General features: G+C 52.5%; 1 protein-coding gene and 1 pseudogene across 1 annotated transcript; one reads left to right on the top strand and one right to left on the bottom strand.

The window, feature by feature from the left end:
- The window catches only part of LOC119089413 (cyclin-dependent kinase 17-like), a 36606-nt pseudogene extending 34668 nt beyond the window's left edge, over window positions 1-1938 (bottom strand).
- A 993-nt stretch (window positions 1939-2931) lies between these two features.
- LOC119089952 (flotillin-2) lies at window positions 2932-19136 on the top strand. The gene is made up of 11 exons (XM_037212754.1): window positions 2932-2954; window positions 4964-5030; window positions 8311-8405; window positions 9746-9947; window positions 13638-13870; window positions 14381-14500; window positions 14862-14969; window positions 15641-15747; window positions 16216-16399; window positions 18719-18865; window positions 19098-19136. Exons 2-11 carry the CDS (start codon window positions 4982-4984, stop codon window positions 19134-19136), a joined length of 1284 nt encoding a protein of 427 aa, XP_037068649.1. The 5' UTR covers window positions 2932-2954; window positions 4964-4981.
- Window positions 19137-19294: the final 158 nt, after the last annotated feature.

Consider the following 19294-nt stretch of genomic DNA (forward strand, 5'->3'; position numbering starts at 1 on the left):
GGATTTCTGTCATGCCTAATACTTTGGCCAGCAGCCATGACATGTGCTTTCTATGCTCACTTAATATTGCTTAGCTTACAATAGTGATTTGCCCCAAAAATGATGTCCAGTTATAAGCTATTACACAAGAATACTATTTGCACATTGTTTCTCCCTTTTGTACCCTAACCAAGTACCATCACCACCTCTTCTGACACAAATGCACAGGATCAGCTGCACTTGTAACTGCACTAACATAATGTAAACACTGCCATGGCGATGGCATAGGTGCACAATGCGGCCAATACCATTCCCATAGAGATCAAATGGTAGCATTTATATCAGGATGCCAGAAATACTACCTTACCCCAAGTTTGTTTTAACCTTTTGGTATAAGCAAACCTAGCCTAGACATTCCAGGGGGCCATCAGTGAATTGTACCCAACATGTCCTGATAATGGTTACCAAGATGAGGCTAGATATCACAGCCTGTGCTGCTTGTAGGCCCAATGCCAATCATTGTTCTCATCATGGTCAAATGATGAAAGGATGATTGACATGTTAAGGCTGGTCAATATTCAATCATCAACTTTTACAGAATTACCTAGCATAGGGAGGGCAATGGTACAGTGGCAGCTTCCATATTCATAAAATTATAAGCAATAGCTAATTTACACAGTTGTGCTGCTCATGACCTAGTTCTGATGATTGCCTGCATGCATACCAAATGGAAGCACCCCTGATGGCTTAGTTCCTTGACATCAACAAAGAAGGCTTTAGACTGATACATTTGCTTATCACCTGCTCTTGTAAGCTATCTACCATCCTATCTGACATCAAGACCAATAACCCTCATGGAGATCTTTAGAAGGCATTATTTCCCTATCCAGCAGGTTATCTGAGAACTCAATAAACATGTCAATTGATACTGGTGTTTTAGAACACATTAACTGCAGTTGCCTTCTGGTGTTAAAAGATGCAGGTTTATGGTAGAATGTATGACAATCAGGAAAATAGTGAATGACTTATAGGTTTATGACTGTCATGAATGACTTTGCATCATAGAAATACTTATTCACAAGTTAGTTATACCTAGTTATTGTTTGCAAAATATATTGCTTCCCACTTTATAATTATTCATAGAATTCCTAATTTTGTGGTACAGTTAACTCCTTAGTTTGTGACCAAAATGCAGCCAACTAAGTTAATTATTGATTTGGCTATTTACTGCACCAATTTGTGAATGGCCAGTGTACCACACAGTTTGCAGTGAAACAACACTGCAAATGCATTGGCCATCCATTTTGATAGGTACATTAATAACAATATTGTTTTATAGATAACAGCTAGCAAAATCATCAGTGTCTTTTAATCTGCTGCAGTTTCAAAAAGAGTTCAGTTCATAAATTGATTCACCCATTCCTATCATAGCAATTTTTCTACCTTCCCTTAAAACAAGAAAAGGGTTGATGAACATGGATTCCCAAAATAGTACAAGCCATCCACCCTAAGAAGTCCTTGATATTAGAGTAGCAAAAATCAGTCCCAGACAAATTTTTACATCAGTTTTCAAACCAGCACCAGGTCTCACCTCTTTTTCAGGGAGATCCATTTAACATGACAGCCAAATCAAGATCATAACTGGGCAGTTACAAGCCACAACACTACACCACACCACTTGTTTCCTGCAACACAATTTTAGCACATTTCACCAGATGTGTTTAAAACTGATGCAACATTGGAATCACGGAACCCGCACCGGACATTCAGGCACAAGGAGAGAAACATGGTGAAGTGCGCCATACTTCGCTGGCTGGAACAGCGCCATTCTGTTTCAAGCTCGTAAAGCAATCACTAGCATCTTACCCCACTGCACGCAGTTCAAAGCTGCTTCTGAGAAATAAGCACACACTTGCCTCCAACCAACGCCATGTACAGGCAAGATCAACTGCTGATAAAATGGTAACGCGTGGCCGTTTATCCCCGTCCTCGACTCGGTTTCCGTTCCCAACGCATAGTTCAAGCTGCTATCGCTATCGGCTGCTATCGGCGTCTTATCGCGTCGTCGCGTCATGACGTCTCATACTCACCAAAATTGCCGAAATAGTAGTGCTGGTCAGAGCGTAGTGGTGGCCAGGTCCATCTTACTTTTCTGTCGTGGTGGTTGAGCAAACCGAGATTACTAGCTACCGATGAACTGCTTCAATGGTGTGATCTTTGTCCACACCCTAAACTGGCCATAATTTTTCATCAGAAATGTTCTGGATGATCCATGGTAATCAACCTTAAAGAAGATTTAAAGGTTCTGCTCTAGGCAACCTTGAAACTGGAATAAATGCAATTTCGCTAACACATGAGCGTATTGCTCACATCTTTTGAGTTCATGAAACTCGGAACAGTTATCTTCATGCCTGTAGGTATTTCTAGAATCGTTGGAGACGTCTACTCCGCAACGTCTGCATGACCTTGAATTTTGATCTGCTATAACTTTGTCTTATAAAGCGTGCCAGCCTTATGTTTTTGGTCATGTCAATTAGAATATCAAGACCTGTTCGCATGTCGATTTCCAGAAGTTCGCTGAATGCGTTCATTTTTCAGATCATTATATATTATATGCCGAACTGCACTGAACCTCGTCTAATTCGACGCCTCGGTCTTACGTATTTTCCTCACGTAATTAGGAGGTTAATCTCTAGAGTGCGTAACATTTCATGCCAAACAAGGATCCGGTGACTAATTTTTGGATACAAAGGTAAATCTGCGCCTGGTACTAATTTGACGGAGGTAATCTATACTTCTGATGCACATTGTAGAGCACGGCGTTAGTGGCGCACTTAGTGTTTACATTTGGTGGTGTTACTCATTAGGTAGCCTCGTGCTACGCACTTCGGGGATTGTCAGGGAATTCCCTGGGTCGTCTCAAGCCGCGCGGCTACTGGTTTCAGGGTAAGCCACCGAGGTTTGACGGGATTGGAGTGCGTACTCTGATCATCTGAACTAAGCGCACGGTACTTTTGGGTTGTTTGCTAAGTGGGTTGCCCTACACTTGTTAACATTGGTTCATTGCAGTTCCCGAGGGGGGGGGGGGGGGCGGCGCCTCGGACTGCTAGGTGGACAGGCCAGCGATTATTTATGCTGGATTTTCGTTGAAAATCTTTGGACTGTGCCCCAATGTGCAAGCCTGCATATGTTTTTCCCTGTGTCATCCAGTATGTTTTGGGTGTGATCATGCCCATAGATATAATACTAGGTTGCAAATATGCGTGATGCACAGAACATGTCCTGCTTAGCAGCAACATTGCTGCAACGATTTGCAGGACAGGCATGTGGAAGATGTGGGTACTGAGAGTTTAGTGCCTGGTTTCATCAATTTCAGCAAATAGCCAAAGATTGAAAGAATTATGATATTGCAAAGGTGAATTCAGACTGTAGCTTCCTCCAAGTGGTTTTTGCTTTTACTCAAGAATAGTATTAAAAATAATTTTACTTTGGTCTAGCTTCAGTTAAAGTGCATGCAGGAATAACATTTAAGTTATCAGTGTTATATGTCCTGGGCAGTGGATGAATTTGTTTTGCAAATGCTACCACATAATGCATTAGTAATGTGTTCAAATCTGCAGTAGGTGGTAATAAAATTATGGGTGTCTCTGTATAAAGAGCAGCCACAGGTCAGCCACTTTTAAGGAATACTACTCACAATCCTGTCCAACATATGTTTGCTGCTGATCTGTTTATTTCCAGAATGCCTTTTCCCATTGACTGTGTTTATGTTTCTCACTGCTGATCTGTTTTTTCCTAGAGTTTTGATCATGTAAAAACAGTATGTTTTTTATCCTGTGGTTATTGTTATAAGACAGTATAGCCAGACATGGATATCTCATATTACAAAAGAGCATTGTATATAAGCTGTCTTCTTTATGGCAGCAAATATTATAGATAATCAAGAAACAGGTATATTTATGCTTTTGCCATCAAGCTTTAATAAAACATTAGGTGCAGGAACTCCAGAGATATGATAATCATGATTTGCCAGCATCATTGCTATAATGGTGTAAGCTGCCTGCAATTCCTCCTTGGAAGTGCTTTTTAAAGAAAGTGGAAAAAGCACCAGAATTTAACCTAACCCAACCTAACCTTACCTTACCTTACCTAACCTAATCTAACCTAACCTCAACTCACCTCATCTCACCTAACCTCACCTCACCTCACCTCACCTCACCTCACCTCACCTCACCTCACCTCACCTCACCTTACCTAGCCTGACATGCCATACCTGACCTGACCTGACCTGACCTGATCTGACCTGACCTGACCTGACCTGACCTAACCTAACCTAACCTAACCTAACCTAACCTAACCTAACCTAACCTAATCTGTCCTGGCCTAACCTTACCTAACAACTGTCACTGTCCTGACCAACCTCCCTACATAATCCTCTGCAACCCATTGTCTTTTCAGCATCTGTGCCACCAGTGCGATGGAACAGTATTTGACCTACATCTACTGTCATTATTGTACTTACTTAAGTTAAAGGTGAGGTGATAGGTGCAGTAGAAATCACCCTGCTTTATCATCATTCAGATATCTGATACCTTAAAAACATACATTGATGAACAATTTAACATTACACTATGGATGATTTGTACCAGTGTCCCAATATGGACAACAACCCATAAAACTTTGTAGTATAGTATGGTGTAGCTTCAGCAAGCAAATGTCTACATAATCTTTGGCCCAAGGTTTTTCTTTCATGGGGTGGCCATGCATCCCTGTCTTGTTATGATTATATGAATAATGCACCAGGGTTGGCCTTGCCCAGCTTCCTTTAACATATACCTTATTTAATTTGGGTGACCAGTTGCATATAGTCAGATATGTTTATGCTGGTCATTAGAGATATTTGGTGAATTTGTGCCACTGGCTAGATATTTCATGTTTTAGCATACATTGACTGCATATGCATGAATGTGTTTTTCATTTTCAGGAAGCCTAGCTGTCCACAATGGGAAACATCCACACTGTTGGGCCGAATGAAGCCCTCATAGTGTCAGGTATGTATTTCACATTTTGAATGGAATTTATTGGATCACAGCCGACAAACAACAATCTGCCCTTGTAAAGTGTGACACTATCCTGTCTGGTGGACTGAATGACTGGACTGGGTCATGTTAAGCTTTCAGCCATGTACATGGCACAAAGCAAATTTTCCCCCTGGACTCCCTGAGTCTGAACCAGGCTGCTCAAAATGTAAGTCTAGCTCTCATAGGCAGGACTAAGAAGGCATGTGTTTGTGTGTCTGATCTTATATTTATACACTGCTGAAGATGTGTGAGACCAGTGTATTCCCAACATCCATCAGCAGCGGCTGAGGCTCAGCCATGACCCACTGAGCCAGTCCTGATCAAAATAATCAGCCCTGAAGTGGGCCCATTTATCATCCATTAAGAAGTCAGCCTGCCTTGTCTTTTTGGCACAAAGAGTGTGCCCAACACCTGTGGCAAACATGATCAGGACATGGTTAGCCTGTACACCAACATGCCAACATGTTGGTGAACTTCAAGCCTGACAGGCAAATGTGTGATGCCTGGCATGCCAACATATCAAGCTGGATCTATCATGCGAGACAGGTTTGGAATGATGCAATGCTGCAGGAAAGGAGAGACATCCCAAATGACAGCACCATGCAGCTACTGACATTTTGTATCACCACAGCACTGTTCCAGCCAGGCATGGGGACTGGGACAAAGCCATATCTTCGGCCTCAAAGTGGGATCTGCAGCCAAGGCAATGACATGAATTGAATGTTGGTGCTGAAGCCAGTGGCTTTGAATTTGGGAACAGTGAGGCAGAAACCAGTGGTTTCATACTTTTTTAATGTGAACCTGAGTGCAAAGCTGGTCACTTTAATCCTTGTACACGCGAAGCCACCGCCAGCAGCGTCATGATTAGGAAGTGCCAAGCCAAAGCCAAGTCACCATCAGTTCAGCATCATGAGGCCGACGACGAAAACGAATCTATTGAACAGATTTTTTGCAGCCGATGCCATTTTTACATCTGCTTGAACTGTATTAGATCATAGAACACCACAGGGTTGTCCGAGTTGTTGAGACAAGGCGTTAGCATTACAAATGGAGAATTTGTCGGGCTGCCGTACTCGTGGCCTATGTTAAGATGCATCGATAACGTTTCAGACAGGTCGTTCCCAGCCGATCGTCGCGTATGAATTGGTTATCAGAATGACTGGCTGCTTTTGGCTTTCAGCCATGTGGCGTCGCTTCTCTGTGTGTGTGTGCGCGTCACTGCCTTGAAAGGTTGTGTGGTATATTTTGGTAACGGGACAGGTCAGGCTGTTTTTGCGAAGTTAGTCCTCTCCTGCTGCGAAAATTCAACAAGACTAAGCTGATACAGTATAAGTACGCATGTAGGCAAAGCCGGGTTCAAAGTTCAGAACTTGTTCGAAGTCCAAGCCAACGCCGAAACAGCTATTTAATGGTCACGTGCCGGAAGCCGAAGCCATCCGTGGAAATGGCTCTGAAGCCGAAGCCAAATCCTAAACTTTTGGATAAAAACTGGGAATCTGTGAAGCCAAAGCAGGCTTCGTCCCCACGCCATGCCTCTGGCGTTGACTTGGAGTTTGAAGCCAAGACAATGCCATGAGCTGAATGTTGATGCTGAAGCCAGTGGCTTTGAAGCTGGGAACAGCGAGTGCAAGTAATCCCAGCTAAACGGTTAATGCCGCCAAGAAACCGGGAGAATGACCATATGATCATATTTGTCACGGGGGGCTGCCAACATCGACATGGAATATTTCGAAGGCATAGCGATGTGGACTGTGCCACTCCAGCCATCAGTGTGGCTGTGGTACACCGACGACACAATCGTCCACTGGCAGCACCACTCCAGCCATCAGTGTGACTGTGGTACACCGACGACACAGTCGTGCACTGGCAGCACCACTCCAGCCATCAGTGTGGCTGTGGTACACCGACGACACAGTCGTGCACTGGCAGCACCACTGCAGCCATCAGTGTGACTGTGGTACACCGACGACACAATCGTCCACTGGCAGCACCACTCCAGCCATCAGTGTGACTGTGGTACACCGACGACACAGTCGTGCACTGGCAGCACCACTCCAGCCATCAGTGTGGCTGTGGTACACCGACGACACAGTCGTGCACTGGCAGCACCACTGCAGCCATCAGTGTGACTGTGGTACACCGACGACACTGTCGTGCACTGGCAGCACCGAGGAGACGTAACAACATCCTTCGACCACATCAGCAGTTGGTGGCATCCATCTAGCTCGATATGGAGCGTGAGCATAGCAAGCTGCCGTTCTTCGGCGTACAAGTCGAGAGAACTGACAACAGGCTGAGGACACCGGTGTACCGGAAACCAGCCGCAACCTGTCGTTCCTGGGCCTCCAGTCACGCTTCACGAACTGTCAAGGATGGTGCAGCTAGGAAGGGAGAGATCAACCACCTGAGCGAGATGGGCCTCGGGAGTGGACATCACGTAGGCTTCATACACCAGAAGCCTAAAGAGCGTGCTATACGAGCAGGGTAGCCAAAGGAAAACCAATAGCAACGGAAGAATAACATTACAACTAGGGTTTGTCGTAGAAAGTCAGAATGTGTGGCATACTTATGGACGACATCCGTAAAGAACCGGTTCGGGATTAGAGCAGTTGTCCCGTGTGTTTTGTGCTGTGTTTGTAGATTGAGTGTCACGCCGTGTTGCGCGCAGTGGGTATAAAAGGGTTCGAAAATGCTTCGCGTAACATACTAGCACGTATTATGTATGACATATGTTCATTTGCCAAATGCTGGCAAGGCAAGTATGTTTCAACATCATGAGCTGAGACGGCATTTTCGTGCAATCTCATTAGCCCGGACCAAGTGCAAGGCACAAGTAAAACAGGTGGAATGGTTGATTCAGCCAGCAGTGTGCGGTGCCAATGATTTCGACTTTGACTCATCAGGTGCGTGCACGAAACTTTTCATAAATGACTTTCATTTTAAAAATGTCCATTCTTATTCAAAATAATCGACAAAATTCATTGCGAGTTTTTACTGAGTGCAAGGAAAAGCTGTGCGGACTCCGTCGAAAAGCAGCAAACCAAGTTAGTTGAGTCCTGTGTGTCGCTGTTTGACATTGGTGACCCAGTGGGGCAAATGCCATTGGACAAGTGACAGTGGAACAAAAGGACGGCATCTTTTGTGCGGATGTCGGTGACGGCCTGGAGAGTCTGTTTTCAGGGTGTTTAAGAATGCTCTGATGCGTAGTGCGCAGGACGTTCTGTTGACGATGTCTCGCCGGCTTTCACAGGAGGGTGGTGTGGCTCCCAACAGAAGAGGACCATTGTCGGCGGCTGGGCGTGGGCGTGGTGGGCGGTCACAGACGTGCAGTCGCTGAGTCTGGAGGTGAGCTCACACCAAGGACAGGCCAGGTTTGCAGCAATGTGCCCCGACCATTAATGTCCAAATCAAAATTTGCATTCTGATCCTGGTTCTTGCTAGTTCTCTTAGGTCAGTTCAGTATTATAACGTGATTCTTGATGGGTCTCTGATTTGGTTCCAAACCGGTCCCTGGGCTCTTCGTGGATCCAAGACCAGGAACTGGTTCCCAGGAAGAAATCCAAGAAGGAACCAGACACGTGTTTGCTAGCGCGGCATGAGTGTTGCGTCGAAGCGGCAACTCATGCAGTGCATCTCTGTTTCTTTTGCCCTGTTTCACTGTTCCTTTATGCTCGCAGTTGACCGTGGTTGTAATATCTAGGCATACCGACGAGCAAATTAGGAAAATCGTTCCAGAATGCATTACTTGTTCAAACGGAGGCTTCTACAATTCTAGGGGCTGCACTGTTACGCGCGGTCTGAAGCAAGGTTTAGCTATGGGCAGACTATCTTTTCACTTGGCTGCGTTTGAATTATTAGCGACCAGTGACCTGTATGCCCCTGACGCCTCCTCCTATGACGGGCACTGATTGTCAGTGATTGTTGTGCCCCTGACGCCCCCTCCTGTATCGGACACCCACTGCCAGTGACCGGTGTGCCCTTGACGCCCCTCCTGCGACGGACACTGATTACCAGTGACGGGTGTGCCCCTGACGCCCCCTCCTGTGACGGACACTGACTGCCAGTGGCGGGTGTGCCCCTGACGCCCCCTGCTGTGACGGGCACTGACTGCCAGTGACGGGTGTGCCCCTGACGCCCCTGCTGTGACGGACACTGACTGCCAGTGGCGGGTGTGCCTCTGACGCCCCCTGCTGTGACGGACACTGACTGCCAGTGGCGGGTGTGCCCCTGACGCCCCCTGCTGTGACGGGCACTGACTGCCAGTGACGGGTGTGCCCCTGACGCCCCTGCTGTGACGGACACTGACTGCCAGTGGCGGGTGTGCCTCTGACGCCCCCTGCTGTGACGGGCACTACCAGTGACAGGTGTGCCCCTGACGCCCCCTGCTGTGACGCGCACTGACTGCCAGTGACGGGTGTGCACCTGACGTCCCCTGCTGTGACAGACACTGACTGCCAGTGACGGGTGTGCCCCTGACTCCCCCTCCTGTTGACGGGCACTGACTGCCAGTGACGGATGTGCCCCTGACGCCCCCTGCTGTGACGGACAGTGACTGCCAGTGGTGGCTGTGCCCCTGACTGGCACGGGCACTGTGACGGGCATTGACTGCCAGTGACGGGTGTGCCCCTGACGCCCCCTCCTGTGACGGGCACTGGCTGCCAGTGACCGGAGCGCCCCCTTCGCAGACGATGACGCTCAACCCGATATGCGAGCATGTGGAGACGGCCCAGGGCGTGCCCCTCACCGTCACCGGCGTGGCCCAGTGCAAGATCATCAAGCAGGACGAGATATTGAAGACGGCCTCCGAGCAGTTCCTAGGCAAGACCGTGCACGACATCCAGCTGACCATCCTGCAGACGCTCGAGGGACACCTCCGCGCAATCCTCGGTGAGGGCGCGCCATTCTCGGACGCTGGCTCGGTGGTCAGACGTAGCTCCACTAAGAGGGCCTCAGGCGTGCCGTCAGCTGTGTTTTGGTGCCGTCGAAATTTGGTCGCATGACCCGGATAACTTGTGAATATGATGTGACCATAGAACCTAGTGACTACTACTGCGAAATTTGGTCGCCTGAGTTATTTGATAGCGTGTCACTCATCGCGCGTGAAGTCCCTGATCTTTACAGTACCACTGAGATGGCAAGGCAATGTCTTTTTTTGTCATTGTAACAACTGCTTGCACGCTTGCCTGTTGTGCGGTCTGTAAAAAGGAGACATTTGTCTGGCCGATGTTTTGCAGTTGGATGCATGCCCCTAGCTGCTCTGGGTGCCAAGATATGGCTGAAAACATGAAAACCGGCCGAAAACGTTGGTTGTGTGCGCGTGATATGTGGCATCTGCGACCGTGCGGCTGGCACCAGGCTATAACCCCTTCATTCCGTGTTCCCTTTTATATGCATGTAATATGCATTCTTATGCTTTCTATTCCCTTTCACATGCATGCCACTCCCAAGTCGCTGCGTGTCTGGGAGGCCGAGATAGGGCACAAAGCGTAGAAATGCGTCAAAGGCGGCGCATCCATCTTGCCTGCTCGCGTGTGCCTGTCACGTGGCCGTCCGACCGCACACTTGGGACCGCGCGATATTCGGTTCAGTGGCCTATCGCAGCATGCCAGTGCCGTGCTCCGTGCTCTGGGTGTCGAGATGTGGCGTAAAACGTAAGTCCGTCGAAATTGGCGGCGTGCATATTCACAGCCAGTGTGCGTGTTACGCCCGGCACACGCGACAGCACAGTGAGCACCATGCGATTGCCGGTTCGCTGGCCTATCGAAGGGTGCCACTCCCGCGCTGCTCCAACTGCTGTCGATGTCGAGATGTCGGCGTGAAATGGCGTAATCGGTCGGCAGCGGTGAAATAGTGCAGCCAGTCACGTGCGCAGATGGCCGTCAGACTTGCAAAACACGCCAGCGGCTGTCGGAAGCGTCATTATTTTTTCCAGTATAACAAAGTTATGAGAGCTCGCTCATTGGCTGTACGGCTCAACCACTAAAGTGATGATCGCGCGGACGAGCCCATTTCCCACAAATGAGGGGAGTTTGGAGGCGATGTCTTGGCGACTGTTATCCGGTCCTATCACGTCTTTCTTCGCCAACGGGGAGCCATCGACGGCGTTTTCATTTGGCGTGGGAGATGTTAAGACTCGCAGCGTACCCAGTCTCGAACAACAACAAGCTCGCTCACTTCATGCAGGTTCCCTTGAGCGTCATAACCCTCCGCAATTTTGGGATTTGTCAGCATTTTGGGTGAAGTAGGTCATGCAGAGGTTGCTGGATATCTGGTTGGCGACCTGATACTACCCGAGCTATATGTGTCTTCAAAGGTCGGCAATGGAGGCCAGGGAGGGTATTACAAGCCTCCGTGCGCCAACGCTTGCCGTTTTAATGAGTCCCATGTTCATATCGATGGCGCTTGCATCAAACCCACTTCAGACGGTGCGGTTAATTTACGATATCCACGGACGAGTCCGCGCCTCTGGCAGGAACTATGCACGCATGTATATACGCACGCGAATGAGCGAGCTCTTTTGGATCAAGTAGGACTCGTTTCTGTTCTTCTGCGGGTAGGTCGACGATTAAATTGTTTTGTTTTGTTTTATGTCAGGACGCGGTAAACGGCATGATGATTTAAATGTAACCGAAGAATTGATGCGTAAGTCATAAGACTTCAACCGGGGCACATCTCCCAAACGTAGAAGCAAAACCGGAGATAGCTGCCGGACATCACGTGCTAATAGCGGGTCTCCGCCACGGCGCCGGCCGCCGCTGCCGCCACCTCATGCCGCGGTTTGAACGCTTTGGTATTGTGGTCCTGGAAGCACTCCGTGAGCACTCGACCGTCGTCGGTGGTGTTCATTCTGTGCATTGGTATGTGTTTGGTGTGGGTGCTCGAAATTGATCGAACCGGGGACCCAATAGTCGTGTCGTGCTGAAAGAAATTTCTACTGCGAGGTATCGAAAAAGTGGGCAAAAGAGGGCGAAATGATTAATTGTTTCACACCAGTGACCACAGACACAGTGAGGACTTTATGTAGTGTTGTGGGGACTGGCTTGTCTGTATGCGCGCGGCCAGTCACACGTGGCCAGACCCGCCTCTTCGAAATACGGCGCGGCTTCTTATCACACCTCGACACTTTTGAATATAGTTCAGACCATTGTCATCGCCTAGTTTATAAGTATTTACTCAAGGTTTCCGCCAGTTGGCTCTCCTACCGCCGTCAGCTGGCATGGAGTCCTGATAAGGAGTGGATGATGGTTGGCTTTATGCCACGTCACAGTCCGAATCGTTTCCTTGCTTTTGCTGGAATTTGAACAAGGGTTTTCTAATACAGTTCAGTGTTCTACCAACTGAGATAACTGAAAAGGAGTTATCCTCTTCTTGTCCTTCCCGGTCAGTTCAGCTGTTAGAACGCTGGACTCTCGATCAGAAGATGTTTTGAATGCCAGCAATGCCAAGAACAGAATTGGGCTGATGACGGCTGGAGAATTAACTGGCCGAAACGTGTAAATGCTAATACACCAGGCGAGGACAATGGTCCGACCAGTACTAACTCCGTGGTGCTAACGTCTCGTCTCGATCCTTCTGTAAGATAACTGCGAATGGGGCTGGGATCCTTACCTTCCCCGTCGCAAAGCCCGGTAGTCCTCCCCCCCACCCCCCCACCCCCCCCCCCCACCCCCACCCCCACCCCGTTTCAAACTCTGGCTACGCCCGTGAGGTGAGTGGATGGTAAGATGCGTCCAATTCCTGCATTCTAATATACGCTTGGCAGTTTGCCTCGTAATCTGGCCGCAATGGCACGCGGTCGGCGATGGCTTGTGAGTAGCGCGATGTATGTTTGATGGCTATGATGAGTGTGTTAAATACGAGGTTCATGTAGAGTTGCACGCATGTAAAGCTTCTACCAAAGACGTGGACTCGTGCGTGGATATCGTGAATTAAACCGCACCGTTCGAGGTGGGTTTGATGCAACCCCCGTCGGCATGAACATGGGAATCATTGAAACGGCGAGCGTTGGCGTTGGCGTAGTGCGGGTAGTGTCAGGTCACGAACCAGATACCCATCAATCTCTGTGTGACCTACTACGCCCAAAATGTTGGTAAATCGCAAAATTACGAAGGTACATGCCACTTAAGGGTACTGAATTAAAAATTATGGAATGAGCGAGCTTGTTATTATTTGAAATAGGGTACACTGAGAGCCTCAGGACCCCCGATGCCAAATGAAAACGCCGCCAAATGACCCCCGCCGGCGAAGAGAGATGTCAAAGGGCCGGTCGGAAATCGGTGAGAAACACCGCCTAAAAAAGAATCCGATATGTGCAAATGGACTTGGTAGTGGTTGAACCGCACAGTTATTGAGCGAGCTCTCATAGCTGCCTAGTACTGGGAAAAATTGCGATGCCTTGCAGCCTGCTTCACCTGGACTTCCCGGGCTTAGGTGGCGGAACGGTTAAAGCCGCTGCACTTAATGCCCGCTGCAGGAATCTGTCCTCGTCCCCGGTTTCCAGTAGGAGCGGCAACGCCAGTGCTTCCGGCCGTGGCGCGCGTCGATAGTGTCTGACAATTCCCCGTTACCGGCGGCCAGGGACGCTGACCGTGGAGGAGATCTTCAAGGACCGGGACCAGTTCGCGGCGCTGGTGCGCGAGGTGGCCGCGCCCGACGTCGGCCGCATGGGCATCGAGATTCTCAGCTTCACCATCAAGGACGTGTACGACACCGTCGAGTACCTGTCGTCGCTGGGCCGCACGCGGACGGCGGCCGTGAAGCGCGACGCCAACACGGGCGTGGCCATGGCCAGCAGGGACGCCGGCATCCGGGTCAGTCAGTGCCCCCCCCCCCCACACACACACCCCGTCGTCACGCTCCGGCTTGGCGGTGACCTTTAGTTAATGGTAAGGCGGAACGGATTGTCAAGCTGGAGCTGCCTCGGTGCGCCGTTAGTTATATACTTGCTGGACATCCCGGTGCGTTCATCAATGACTACGGCTTAAAGCGCCCGTCGTTTCTCAGCTTGGCCGTGACCATTAGTTCATGGATAGGCGGAACGCATTGTCAAGCTGGAGCTGTCTCGGTGCGCCGTTAGCTATATGCCTGCTGGACATTCTGGTGCATTCAGCAATGACTACGGCTTAAAGTGCCCGTCGTTTTCAGCGACGTGCTTAGGGCAAGGTCCAGGGAGAGGACATTGTAGGGAAGAGTTTAGGAAAGGACATTTGCTTGCGCTTGGCATGCGTGCATGAATGCAGACGGTTGGGAACGTTAAGCGTTGGCGTCACGCGGTGACCCAGCGCGACGCGGGGTGATGACCGGAGCGGGCCGGTTTGCAGGAGGCCGAGTGTGAGCGGGCCGCCATGGACGTCAAGTACAGCACCGACACCAAGATCGAGGACAACACCAAGTCGTTCAAGCTGCAGAAGGCCCAGTTTGACCGCGAGGTCAACACAGCGGTGCGTAGTTCCGTTAGTGTGACATAATTTTGAAGAGTCTGGGCCGTTGGTTGACACACGTGGGCACCGTGTCGCCTCATGATTCTGTAAATGAGCGGGTTTCCTTGGATCAGACTCGTTCGTGCGCCCCAACCAGCTGGTCCATAGTGCAATGTCCAATGAACAGATAAACAGGGATTTCCATGTTTAGATGTCCGTCATTGCACGTAGGCGATGTATACCTATGTATGTGAAGCGATGCGCTATTGCTGGTGGCTGCCGCTGGCGGCTGGCGGGGAAAGTCTCGGCGGATGGCTGGCGCGGCGCGTGGCCGGCAGCGAGACGCGCGGGGCGGTGACGTGTCCGCCTGTGTTGCCCTCAGCGCGCCGAGGCCCAGCTCGCCTACGAGCTGCAGGAGGCCAAGGAGAAGCAGAAGATACGGAACGAGGAGATCGCCATCGACATCATCGAGCGCAAGAAGCAGATCGAGGTACGACGGCCGGCGGTCGGCGCGGCCTCCGCCTGGCTCTGCGCCGACTAGTCCGCCTCGCTGTGGATACGGTGCGGTGGACGTCACGCCACGCTCCGCACCGCGGCACTCTGAGATGGCGGCCGTCTGTTCCGCCGCTGGAGATCCGAGAGGCCCCGGCTGCTGTTGGCCCGGACTCCTTCGATCTCGGACGAGAGGCCCCTGAGAGGGCTCTCCTCTCCCAGGGACTGATCTAGTGCGCGATGAAGCGCCACATTCGATGTCCGGTGCGCCCCATGTCGCCGACACAGTGCTCGTGGTTACTTAGGTGACGTGAACGGATCGATGGCTTGAGCGATCACTTCTGACAGCAGGCGCTCCGAATACGCACATCGCTCCTGAACGTTTCTACCGCCTCAGAGCATTGGCAACACATTTGGTATAATCTTGCATCTATGTGAATGATGATTTCCTTGCCGATAACCTCATGATTGTTCGAGATTTGGCATCACTCTAGCAAGTCGAGCCCCCGCAGATCCGAATGGATCGGAGGTCGCGGCCATGTGTCGGTTCTCGATGCTGTCTGTGTATGCCCTCCCCGTGGATCTCTGGCGCCAGCCTGGCTCGCCGACGGGCCGCTGCTGTACGACACTCCTCGTCTGACCGCCGTGGCGCTCTCTGCCGCCGCCCAGGTGGAGGAGCAGGAGATCCAGAGGAAGAACAAGGAGCTGATGGGCACAGTCAAGCTGCCAGCCGAGGCCGAGAGCTACAAACTGGAGGCGCTGGCCGAGGGAAAACGGTGAGCCGGCGACTAGTGACGTGGTGATGTGATGATACGGGCGAGATCTGTGCGAATGGGTTGTGTCGGAGCTAGCAAGGAATCTGTGTATGAGGCGAGGCTGCTGTCTGGAGGGAACCGTTGTGTTCGTAGCACTGATAAGCTGCTGTGCTTATCTAAGAGGCGATAGCTCAGTACTATTCCAGGCAGTTAAGCAAGTGTAAGCCTGTTGCCACCTTTCACATGGCAGGTGAGATGTAGTTGCCGCACCGTTTCAGCAACCATGTAGCGTGCAACGTCTCGCAAGTTAGAGTCCTCAACTGCGACGCAGTACCGTAACAAACGTCGGATCCCGGAGCGCGCTTCTAGACTGTGCCGTCTCACGCGTCCGAGTCCATCCTCGGCTTTCGGACCACTCTGAACCGGGCGTTCAAGCGCCGCGTCCAGCTGCGCCGCCGTGCCGTCTCACGCGGTTCTGCCCGCCCTCAGCTTCCAGACTGTGGAGCTGGCCAGGGCGGAGGCGGAGAACATCAAGCTGGTGGGCACGTCCGAGGCAGTCTCCATTGAGGCTGTGGGCCGCGCCGACGCCGAGCGCATGCGCATGAAGGCAGCCGCCTACCGCCAGTACGGAGACGCCGCCATGGTCTCCATGGTGCTGGAGGCCCTGCCCAAGGTAGGCGCGCTCGGCCGGCGGCGGCTCCGGCGCTACTCGCGGTGTGAGGGGTCTTGGGCGTGTGGATGGCGTTGGCGGTGACGGGTAGCAGGGTGATGGGTGATGGACAGTGTAAGGTCGGGCTCCAGTGTTGTCGCGGTCAGTTGTCGCGGTGCTTCCGTGTGCGAGGCGATATCGCGTGACGTCATATCTCCGGACTGACCCATCGGGCGACCGGAGGCAGTGCCAGCGGCGCTTATCACGCGCCACCCCAACCCGCTGTTGATATATCCATGTGCGTGCGCCGTTTTTGGCACGGAGATGGGTCGCCCGGTTTGCGAAGCGTAAAGACGTGTTGCCAAGCTGGGTGTGCCGTAGCTGAATATTTTGTACGTGGTTGGCCGCCGGCTCATGCCGACGGTATGGGACAGGCCTCACGTGCTCCAGTGGGTCGTATTACCTCGCGTGCTTCATTGGGTCGCCTTGCGTCGCGTGCTCCAGCGGGTCGCTTTGTCTCGCGTGCTCCAGTGGGTCGCCTTGTGTGGCGTGGTCCAGTGGGTCACCTTGCGTCGCGTGTTCCAGTGGGTTGCCTTGCGTCGGGTGCCCCAGTGGGTCACCTTGCCTCTCCTGCTCCAGTAGGCCGCCTTGCCTCGCGTGCTCCAATGGGCCACCTTGCCCCGCGTGCTCCAGTGGGCCGCCTTGCCTCGTGTGATCCAGTGGGTCGCCTTGCGTCGGGTGCTCCAGTGGGTCACTTTGCCTCGCTTGCTCCAGTGGGTCGCCTTGCCTCGCGTGCTCCAGTGGGTCACCTTGCCTCGCGTGCTCCAGTGGGTCGCCTTGCCTTGCCACCGCTTCACCTGCTCGGTGTCCGGTACACACTACACACATCTACCGAGTTGCATTGCAAATTTACTGCTGCAGTCAAACAAGGTTCTTTCTGCGTTATCCGGTGGTCAAAGGAGTGAAGTTGACCCTCCAGCATGCGACGTTGCCTCTTCTCGGTTCTTGAAAACGAAGAAATTAATCGACTTGCCGATGCCTCGAACCACGGCCGCAGTTGGCTCCCCCAGCACTGGAAAAAGGCTAATGGGAAAGGGTTGTAAGCACGGAGCATGGATGGGTGGCGGCGAGAGGGGATGCTACATCGGTAGAAAGAGTGGCGTTACTGGAGCCGCTCGCATGGGCTTACATGGCTGGGCGGTGGCGTGTCAGTCTCTGCTCCTTCTTCTCTGCTGTAGGGCCCGACGTCTTCCTGGTTTTCCGCTGCTCGTTGGCCAACTCCCGTTCCTCCCCGTCGCTGCTCGTTTGCCAGCTCTCTTTCTCCGCTTGCCTGCGTGGCCGCCTCGCCGCACGTCCGCCATCCGTGTCGGCCTCCGTGCTCATGTGCCACTGATTTCCTCGTCCCCCGACACGTCCTCACCACCGATGCGACCGCCGCTCCTCCCCGCGCTGGGCTCCCACGACTGCTCCCCCCTATCTCGGTCCTTTCCTTTGCCCGGCGGTTACCGACGCTGTCCTGACAACTGAGGGTGGGCTCTCCGCATTCGCCGCCTCAGACTATTTTGTTTTCCCCAATCAGGCCCGGTCGCCAGTTTTCTCGGTCAGACTCTGGTCTGGATTGGAGGCAGCTGCGCTGGGGTGGTGTTTGCGGTGTGGAGTGACGCAGAATTTGAACATCCTGGTCCTGACCACAGGACGCGCCGACCATTCAAAGCTACATATACCTGCACTTATGCGAAAAAATGGAACCGCGTTGCAAACGTTTTGCTACTCCAATGGCGATGCATTTGTGGACGGTGTCTTGTATCGATCCGGAAGGGCATCGCCTACCCTTCCGACGGAACGTGGTTCTTGCGACGATGGTCCATTTTCTAGTGCGTACTGTCCTACCACGTGTATTTAGTCAGCTTAAGTATATCGCCGTCCCTTGCTGTTTTCTTGAGACAGGCTGTGCTGATATTTTTGGCCGGTGATGGGGTGCGGCGGCGCTCATCTCCATCTCGCCGCGCTGATTCCCTCGCTGCCGCTCTGAGAAGTGGCTGTCTCTGTGACTGGTCGCTGACTCCGCGTCTCGCCGCGCTGACTGTGTTGGTGCTGCTCCGATGTGTGGCTGCTTCCGTGACTGGCCGCTAACTCCGCGTCTCGTCGCGCTGACTCTGTTGCCGCTGCTCCGATGTGTGGCTGCCTCCGTGACTGACCGCTGACTGTTGGTGCTGCTCCGATGTGTGGCTGCCTCCGTGACTGACCGCTGACTCCGCGTCTCGTCACGCTGACTTTGTGGCTGCTGCTCCGATGTGTGGCTGCCTCTGTGCCTGGTCGCTGACTCCGCGCCTCGCCGCGCAGATCGCGGCCGAGATCGCCGCGCCGCTCTCCAAGGTGGACGAGATGGTGCTGCTGGGCGGCGAGAGCCAGCTGACCTCGGAGCTGACGCGTCTCGTCGGCCAGGTGCCGCCGGCCGTCAGTGCCCTCACCGGGGTCGACCTCTCGAAGGTGGGTGGCGAGCGGCCTGACTTGATGCTAGTGACGAGGGCGTCAGCGTGGCGTCCTCACAAGATGTACCGCTGACGGGCCCACTGTACGGCGCCTCGCCGGCGGAGGGGCTGGACTTACAGCGGGCGAGTCACGCCGTGTTTGTGGCGACGGTCCGCCCGGTTGCCGGCCGGCCGTGCGCGGCCGGTCGTCCGGCGCCGGCCAGCGTGCTGACCGTCTGTCCTGCTTCCAGGTGCTGAGCCGCGTGCCGGGCGCCGAGGTCAAGGCGTAGGCGGCCGGACAGCTGGACAGCCGCCCGGCTGGGGTGGGCCGCGCCAAGGCCGCCGGCGCCGCCCAGCCGCACAGCCGCCCCTCGACCCCCGCTGGGGCCGCGCCGGCCAGGCGGGCCTCCGGCGCCGCGTCGGATGTGTGCGTGGCATCATGCGAGCT

Source organism: Pollicipes pollicipes, unplaced genomic scaffold (assembly GCF_011947565.3).
Source record: "Pollicipes pollicipes isolate AB1234 unplaced genomic scaffold, Ppol_2.1 Scaffold_3087;HRSCAF=3621_pilon_pilon_pilon, whole genome shotgun sequence".
NCBI lineage: Eukaryota > Metazoa > Arthropoda > Thecostraca > Pollicipedomorpha > Pollicipedidae > Pollicipes > Pollicipes pollicipes.

What these genes read in the sequence shown, in the direction of transcription:
- LOC119089952 (XM_037212754.1), top strand. Translation starts at nt 4,982, where the DNA reads ATGGGAAACATCCACACTGTTGGGCCGAATGAAGCCCTCATAGTGTCA. An exon ending in ACACCTCCGCGCAATCCTCG is followed by an intron (nt 9,948 to 13,637) that starts GTGAGGGCGCGC and finishes ACCGGCGGCCAG; the next exon opens with GGACGCTGACCGTGGAGGAG. An exon ending in AGCGCAAGAAGCAGATCGAG is followed by an intron (nt 14,970 to 15,640) that starts GTACGACGGCCG and finishes GCCGCCGCCCAG; the next exon opens with GTGGAGGAGCAGGAGATCCA.